We start from the raw sequence: 9251 nt of genomic DNA on the forward strand, positions 1-9251 counted from the left end.
CCAATGCCTTCAATGCACCTTGGATTTCTTCTTTCAATGTCATTGGCTCTTGATCAATGCTACTTCTTGAAGTGGTTGAGTATTGACAATTTCTTTTAGATACAGCAACTCTGTATAGTCCTTCCATCTTCTTTTGATGCTTTCTGCAACATTCAATATTTTCCCTATGTTGTTGTTAAGTGCCATCAAGTCAGATCCAACTCATAGCAACCCTGCATAGGGTTTCCAAGGAGTGGCTGGTGATCTTGATGAGCCAATCTTGCAGTTCAAATGGTTGTGCAGTCCAGTGTATTAACCCACAGCACCATACCAGGAGTTCATTTGTCTACAGAAACCTTCAATATTTCAAGTCGAGGCTTCAGTTTTCCCTTCAGTACCCTCAGCTTGACAAGTGCTGAGCATGTTCTTCCCTTCTGGTTTTCTAACTCTAGGTCTTTCCCTATTTCATTATAATTCTTTACTTTAGCTTCTTGAGTTGCCTTTAGAAACTTTCAGTTCAGCTCTTGTACCTCCTCATTTATTCCATTTGCTTTAGCATCTCTGCACTGGAGAGTAAGTTTCAGAGTCTCTTCTGGCATCCATTTTGTTCTCCATTTGCCTCAATTCTACTCTGAGAAGACAGATCTTCCCCATTTTGAAGGTCTTCCAATCTGAGGGGTTAATTTTCCGGCACAAGGTCTGACAACATTCTGGTGTTCTTCATCATGTTATAAGATTCAATATACTGGGTCTGACAGTGTTCCACTGCTATTCATAAGGTTTTCAGTGACTTTGTATTTGGAAGAAATCTGTCTCTCTTGCTTTCTAGTCTGTCTTTGTCTGGAAGCTCAACTGAAACCTGCCCACCATGGGTAACAATGCTGGTATTTAAAATACTCACGGCACTTCCTAGTGTGTCTTCATCTGGAAGATCAGCTGAAACCTGTCTTCCATGGGTGACCCTGCTGGTATATAAAATACCCATGGCATAGCTTCCTGAATCACAGCAACACACAAGCCACCATCATTTGGCAAATTGAAGTACGAGTGGTGGTCATTAGCCATTTGTTGTTGTAAAGTGTCATCGAGTTGATTCTGACCCTTAGCGACCCTGTAAGGGTTTCCAAGGAGCAGCTGGTGACCTGAACTGCCAATCTTGAAGTTCAAATGGCTTTGCAGTCTGAGGCATTAACCTACAGCACCACACCAGGACTCCCGTTAGCCATTAGGAAGACACAAATTAAAACCAAAGGGGGATCATCTTATTCTGTAGTAGGATGAAAATTATATCAATGGAAATCAATAGGTGCTGAAGCTTTTAGAGACAAATTTCTAATGAGGAGGATACAGCTGAGAGTAATGTACCATAAAATGGTACCAACACTATAAAAAATATGTTGGCGATTCCTCAAAGCTGAACACAAAAGCACTACGTGGCCCAACAACCTTCACGCTAACTGTATACCTCAGTGATATGAACAGTTTTATGGACAAGTTTTTGCTATAAAATAAAAGAAACCTTTATTAAACAACAAAATAAATATGTGACGCTATTAGTTCTCCATCTTGATCCATAAACTTCTAAAGGTGGTGTTTCATCTAATATTTCCCCCAAGGACTTCTGTGCTCTTAGATTCAAAACTATTTTGACATCCTCAAGAGACTCAAAATTGTATTTCTTTTCAATGTTCTTTGAGTTAGAGGAACAAAAAATAGTCTTGAGGTACAAGATCAAGGTTGCAGGATGTGTAGGTAAGACTCCCCAGTGAAATGCTTGTCAAAAAGTCTATGTTATCCTAGAAGAATGAGCATGCTCACTGTTGTGGTAGGAAACAACTTCTCCTAGCCCTTTTCTCACAAACAGTTCTCAATTTTCTAAAAACATATTCATAAGTACACTCCTGTGATCATTCTGGTCCTTCAAGAAAATCTATCAAGATTACCCCTTTGAGTTCCCCAAGAACAGTCATAATCATCTGGCTGAACTCTCTGTCTTGACAATAACTGTCCTAGTGTAGATTCCCTCAGAAGCCACTGTTTTTACTGAAACTCTTGAAGGCATCCTTTTAAGAAGTTTACTACAGACACAACATGTCTGGATCTCTAATGTTCACAGACATATGCCTAAACATACTTTGTTGGGAATAAACCCATGCATGGATAAACTGGAACCCTAGTAACTATACCTTTTGACATAGCCTCGTATAATGCATTATTCTCAACCACTGTGCCTCCTAGTACCCAGGCTGTGTCCTTTCCTCAGTTAGTACTAGTAAATACTTACTCATTTGAAGTAATGATTATTCCATGATCAGATCACATATTGTGGCCACATCAGGCACAACAGTGTGTGTAAAAGCTGATCATCTGAGACAAACTTGCAGAGAAAAAAAATAATAGCTGTTCCAAGTGATTTGATTTAATGAGCAGAGTCTAATTCAGTACCAGAGTTCCCTTCCACAGAGATGCCTCACAAGGGTTTCCATCCCATTCACATCACCTTTCTGATAAAGGTATTGTGAACTAGGTTAGTGTGGATTTTAGCTCCACTTCTTACTTCTCTGTAATAGATTACTGATCAAAAACAGTCAACGCACAAGGTGCAAGTTAGGAAGGAAACTCAAGTTATCAATATAGTCATATGAATCAAGATGAAATTATTTAAATGAGTTACTTAACAGGATTCAGCTCATCTATCATAACATCAAATGAGAAATGTTCCAGTCTGACTTCACCAAAACCAACAAGGACCAAAATAATGTACACAGTACCTTATGGTTTAATTGCTCTATGTATTTATTATGAGCTAACACTAATGCAGAAACAGGAGACAAAAAACTCTTGAACACTCTACATATTTAACAGTAAGACACACGGCAGGAAGAGTGACTGAGAAGGCATCTTAGGCTGTTGGTGGATGCATTCCTGGGGGAGATGGACCTAGAAGGAAAAACAAATTCCATAAGACTATTTAGTAAAACAGCCTGTACCTCGTCAGGGATTGAATGCTACACCCATGCTCACAGGACAGTAATTCACAGCACACCAGTGCACCCCTCACCTCTCATTCCTAGATGGAGCATGCCTATTGGGGTCCCTTGAGCTGCAGGAAGCCCAATCGGTGGGCCCATGGGTGGCCTCCTACCAGGTGGAGGAACCATAATGCCTACAAATGGAAAATGACAGAATAAATACCTCATAAATCAACTCATCTAAATGAACAGAGATGATTCCAAGAAAAAACAATTTTTTAATGGGCCCAGGTACATATTTCTCTTTGGCTGTTACCCTGTATTTCTTCCCTAACTTAAAAGAGACCACAGCATTTTATTAAAAATCCAGTATTCTAAAGAGGGAAGCAGAAACCCTTACTTCTAGGTAGGAACTTGGGCTGGGCCTCGATATACTATCTTCTAGACAAGAGTATAATTTTAGCCTCATTTCCTCACATTGATACAAGCTCTCTTCATAGACCTAACTCTATGGTGATGTTGTGACGTGCTGTCGAGTAGGTTCCAACACATAGCAACCCTGTATAGGGTGGGTTTCTGAGGAGCAGCTGGTGGGTTTGAACTGCCAACCTTACCAATGGACCAATAAACAATATCCATATAGGTGGAAAAAAGACTAAAGTTGTCAAATACTTCACTTTCAACATTTACGGGAGCAGCGATCAAGAAATTAGATGAGGTATTATCATCTTGTCTAAAAGGGTCTGGTGAAAAGAGATGGGGATAATAGTCTTATGATTCAATAGTGAATAAATTGTTATCATGACTAATTGCAGCTGCCACAACTGTAAAGGTAGAATATAAATAACAAAAAGGGGGCGAGTAGTTAATCCTACAGTCCAGGAACAGAGAACCCTATGATCATCTAGGGAGAAGAACGTGAGCAGAAGGTGGGACCCTATCCAGAGAAGCAGGGACACCAGAGATGGAGGCAGATATGAGAACATGGGGGTGGGGGGGAGCAGCTGAGGACTCTAGACTCATGGAAAAAGAAAGGCTGTGTGCTGGTGACCAGGAGGCAGGCTTGCAGAATGTGCCCTTTGGTTGTTTAAATGATTCCTGCTTGTTTCTGTGTACATCCCCCCAAAACAAAAACAAAGGGAATAGAAGCAAATACTGTTGAATGAGGATACACAGATAAGATTTTAATCACTGCAATGAAACAATGAGTATAAAACCAATATTCCTCCATGCAAACTATCACTCAATTCACAGTAAAAACTTTAAAAATAATGTCAAAGAAAGAGAAATTAGACAATGTATTGCATTAGGAAAATCTGTTGCACAAGCCCTCTTTAAAGTGTTCAAGAGCACACCTGACCTAAGCCATGGTCTATTGAATAGCTTCATATGCTTATAAGAGTTGGACAATGGATAAGGATGAATGCAGAAGAATTGATGCTTTTGAGTTATGGGGTTAGAGAAGAATATTAAAAATACCATGGGATACTGGAAGAAGAAACAAATCTGTGTTGGAAGAAGTACAGCTCCTTAGAAGCCAGGATGTTATAACTTCATCTCTCATACACTGGACATATTATCAGGAAGGGCCAGTCCCTAGAGAAGGACATCCTGCTTGCAGAAGTGGTGAATCAGCAAAAAAAAGACCCACAACATGATGGATTGGCACAGTGGCAGCAACAGTGGTCAAGATGACACAGAATCAGGCAGTGTTTTGTTCTATTGTACATAAATTCACTAAGAGTTGGAACTGACAAGACAGAACCCAAAAACTTCATCACCAAGTTAAAGAAATGTGCAACTCCTGCTATTACCCAGTACAGAAACTAACTTACCAGAAAACCATAATCTCTAAAAAAACAAATAAGTTAGAACTGATATCAATTACTGAGCATATTTTAATTACCAAAGACATACTCTTCTCTGCCTCTGCTTTGCCCTTATGTAGCAGCGCTCTCTGATAGATCAACGCTCTTCCACATGAAAGTTTGCATTGACCCACATCTTACATCTTTGGGAGGTGGCCCTTCCACAGTCATGGAAACCAAGTTCTCCCCTCGCATCAACACCAGGCCCCAAACCTGCTTTTCTTCACGCTCTGGCTGCTTTGCATTCTTTGGCCTATAAACAAGAAGTTATAGTGAGATAATTTACGATTGTTCCATCCCTGGAATATTTCCATAATATACCTGCATCATAAAGTAAAACGTCAGTCAATAGCTGAGGTCATGAAGTTAAGTTAAACATAAGACAGTTGCTGAGCTGTGGTAAAAATTAGCATCTAGACCTAACTAACACGCATCTATTAAATGAATATATCAGGGTGACTAGTTAAGATCTTTTTTTATAAATGTCAGGTTGTTTCCAGAATGTTTCTGCTTCAGGAAAACTAATTGTAAAATAACTGCAACTGACATAAAAGCCTTTTAAGAAATTTAAGATGGAAAATAAAATTTTAAATTCTTTTTCATAGCCATATTTTTTGCTGTTGTTGTTGTTATTGAACTTGTCAGGAATTTCATTTTACTTGTTTCCACAATCAATGTCCATGGAAAATGTAGTCAAGAACACAAACAACATGGGTACTGACAACCAGGGGCCACACCTTCGGTTGGTGGATGATGCATGGAGGGGACCTGCAACCATGGCAGGATGAATGCAAAGCTAATGAACATTCTCCCATCATAGTCATATTTTATTGACATGTACAATAAGGCACCAACCATTCCGCCCAGAATAGCTTGTCATGATCCAAACAATCAAAAGCCTTTGCGTAGTCAATAAAGCACAGGTAAACATCTTTCTAGTATTCTCTGCTTTCAGCCAAGATTATTTGCTAATGGGGCACAATTCAAAATGAGAAGACGCAGCACAAGCATGCATTAATAATCGGAACATGGAATGTAGAAAGTATCAATCTAGGAAAGCTGAAAGTCATCAGAAATGAAATGAAACACTTGAGGATTGATATTCTAGATACTGTTGTTGTTGCTAAGTGTCGCTGAATTGGTTCCAACTCACAGCAACCCTGTGTAGGGTGGTTTCCAAAGAGTGACTAATGGGTTTGAGCTGCTGACCTTGTGGTTAGTAGTCCAGTGCTTATTCCACAGTGTCACATCACGTTAGTGAGCTGAAATGGACAGCTATTTGCCATTTTGAATTTGATTATTATGTTTTCCTACACTGGGAATGGCAAATTGAAGGGGGATGGCCTCGCTTTCATTGTCAAAAAGAGCATTTCAAGATCTATCTTGAAGTACAATGCTGTCTGTAATAGGGTAATAGCCATACGCCTCATAGGAAGACCAGTTAATACTACTATTTTTCAAATTACAAACTAAACACTAAAGCCAAAGATGATGAAATTGAAGAATTCTACCAACTTCCTTGGAGTCCTGGTGTGGTGCTGTAGGATAAGCATTAGACTCCAAGGTCAGTGTGAACCCTAAATTTGAAAACCCTAGACAGAGTTGCTATGAGTTGGAAGCAACTCAACAGCAGTTAACAACAACAACAACCAACTTCTTCAGTCTGAAACTGATCAAACATACAATCAAGAGGCATTGATAAATCCTGGTGATTGCAATATGAAAGTTGGAAACAAAGAGAAAGGAAACAAAGAGGTAGAGAAAAAAATGGTAGAATGTTTCAAGACCAATGACTTTTTTCAACAACATAAATAGCAACTATTAACATGAACACTGCCAGATGGAACAAACAGGAATAAAATTGACTACATCTGCGCGAAGAGACAATGGAGAAGCTTAATGGACCACAAGAACAACATTTACCACAGCCCTGAGACCAGAACATCTCAATGGTGCCAGGCTACCACTACCAACCTCTCTGAAACGGGTCGTATAAGGAGGTCCTAGATGTAAGCAGGAGAACAGTGTGGAACAAAACTCAAAATCGTAAAAAATTTTTAAAAGATCACGCTTACTGATCAGAAACAGATTGGTGGTACCTGAGACTGTGTCCCTTACTTACCCTTCATGTCTTGAAATCACCTCCATGATTCAAATTTCAGTCCAACAACAGACAGGGCTAGAAGGGCAGTATTCACACCTTAGAATAATGATCCACTTGAGATTCACTGGGTAGCATTTACCCAGGACAAAACACAGAAGAGTTGGAAAACAGAAAGAATGCAAGCAGGTGATTTATCATTGATGTGAAACAAAATGTGTAGGATTTGTTGACTGTAAAACTGATGATCTACTCTGTAAACCTTTACCCAATCCATAATAAAAAGTTTTTCAGAAAATAAATGAAAAACAAACAAACAAAACACCACATGGTATTTTGATCACACTGTAGAGTTTACTTATGAGTTAGTAAATTTATTATTAAGTTTGAAAATTATAACGAGTCTGTGATGGCAGAGATTTTAGGCTGGGAGACCCTGTAGCAATGTGAAGATGAGTCCTAAGGATTAGACATTTGTTCTCTACCAGTCACATCCTCGCTACTTCCTTCGGTTACCCTGGATAACCCTTTGCTCCTTTTCTGGCCTTGGCTTCCTAATGCCTCTGCCTGCATGCTCTTTACCCAAACAGGTCTCTCTTACTTGACCTTCCTGAACTCATCACAATCACAGAGGATTAAGTTCATATGCTTGTCAAAAGCCTTAAAAATGCCAATGAAGATTCCTACATCTTGCAGGATACATCTCAATCTATAGTCAATGTGATGAAGCAACTTGCTGCTTTTGTCCATGGTCAGCAAGGAGTGAAATGATAGTCAATAATTAGATTGTCCACAGGCTAATTTTTACCCCACTTGAGTTTTTTTTCCATTTCTATGCCTACCCAAAAATGGTTTCTTTCACTAATCAAATTCCCTTTTCTCTAACTTCCTTCACACCTATTCAAGAATACTAGTCTACATTTGAATTCAGTTTCCTCCTATAGCACCATCATTCTTAAAGCCTTCCTTCCCAATTCATATTCAAATCTAAGCTGTCTTTTCCTCTCCTAAGTATTGTTGGGTTTTTGTTTTGTTTTGTTTTTTTCTAACAAAAGGGTTAGGATATTGTATCTTTCTCCAGACTGCTTTCCCCTATGTTGCTATTGTCTGACTCATAGAGACCCCATGCACAACAGAAGGAAACACTGCCCGATCCTGGGTCAACCTCACAATGCTACATCTGAGCCCATCACTGCAGCTATGGTGCCAACCCATCTCATTGGGGGTATTTCCCTTTTTCTCCGACCTTCCATTTTACCAGACATGATATCCTTTCTCCAGTAACTGGTCCTTCCTGGCATATGTTTGAAGTATGAGAGGTGAAGTCTGACCATCCAGGCTTCCAGGGAGCATTCTGGCTCTACTTCTTCCAGCACAGATTGGTTTGTTCTTTTGGTGGTCCATAGTACTTTTCCAACACCATAAATCAAATGCATCAATTCTTCTACTGTCTTCCTTATTCATTGTCCAGCTTTCATATGCATATGAGGTTATTGGAAATACCTTGCCTTGGGCGAGGTGCACCTTAGTCCTCAAACCGACATCTTTGTTCTTGAGCAATTTAAAGAGGTCTTGTGCAGCAGATTTTCCTAATGCAATTCATCATTTGATTTCTTGACTGCTGCTTACGTGAGTGTTCATGGTTGAGCAGAGCAAAATAAAGTCTTTCACAACTTCAATCTTTTCTCCATTTATCATGATGTTATTTATTAATACAGTGGTGAAGATTTTTGTTTTCTTTATATTGATGTGCAACCCATACAAAAAACATTATATGGGTTGTACATCAAAATGGTCTTTGATCTTTATTAGTATTTTAAGTCTTCTTTGCTTTCAGCAAGTCAGGTTGTACCATCTTCATGTCACAGTTTGTTAATGAATCTTCCTCCAAACCTGCTGCCAAGTTTTTCTTCATATAATCCAGCTTCTCGGATTATTTGCTCAGCATACAGACTGAATAAGTATGGTGAAAGAATACAATCCTGTGGCACACCTTTCCTGATTTTTAACCATTCAGTGTTCTATTGTTCTGTTCAAATGACTGCCTCTTGGTCTATGTACAGGTTCCTCATAAGCACAATTGCGTGCTCTGGAATACTCATTCTTCACATTGTTGTCCATAGTTTGTCATGATCCACACAATCAAAAGCCTTTGCATAGTCAATAAAGCACAGGTAAACATGTTTCTGGTATTCTCTGCTTTCAACCAAGATCTGTCAGACGCCAGTAATGAGATATCTCATTCCATTTCTGAATCTGGCTTGAACTTCTGGAAGCTCTCTGTCAATATATGGTTGTTGTTGTTGTTGTCAGGTGCCATCGAGTTGGAAC

The 9251-nt window shown here is 39.3% G+C and overlaps 1 protein-coding gene across 1 annotated transcript in view; it reads right to left on the minus strand.

The window, feature by feature from the left end:
- Positions 1-7679, minus strand: part of SNRPN (small nuclear ribonucleoprotein polypeptide N) — a gene marked incomplete at its 5' end in the record, with an annotated part of 104276 nt that extends 96597 nt beyond the window's left edge. Inside the window, 2 exons of the mRNA XM_006832248.1 lie at positions 4961-5072; positions 7522-7679. Of these exons, the coding sequence (XP_006832311.1) occupies positions 4961-5072; positions 7522-7679 (270 nt within the window). The remainder of the gene's footprint in view (positions 1-4960; positions 5073-7521) is intronic.
- Positions 7680-9251: the final 1572 nt, after the last annotated feature.

Source organism: Chrysochloris asiatica, unplaced genomic scaffold, assembly GCF_000296735.1.
Source record: "Chrysochloris asiatica unplaced genomic scaffold, ChrAsi1.0 scaffold00006, whole genome shotgun sequence".
Classification (NCBI taxonomy): domain Eukaryota; kingdom Metazoa; phylum Chordata; class Mammalia; order Afrosoricida; family Chrysochloridae; genus Chrysochloris; species Chrysochloris asiatica.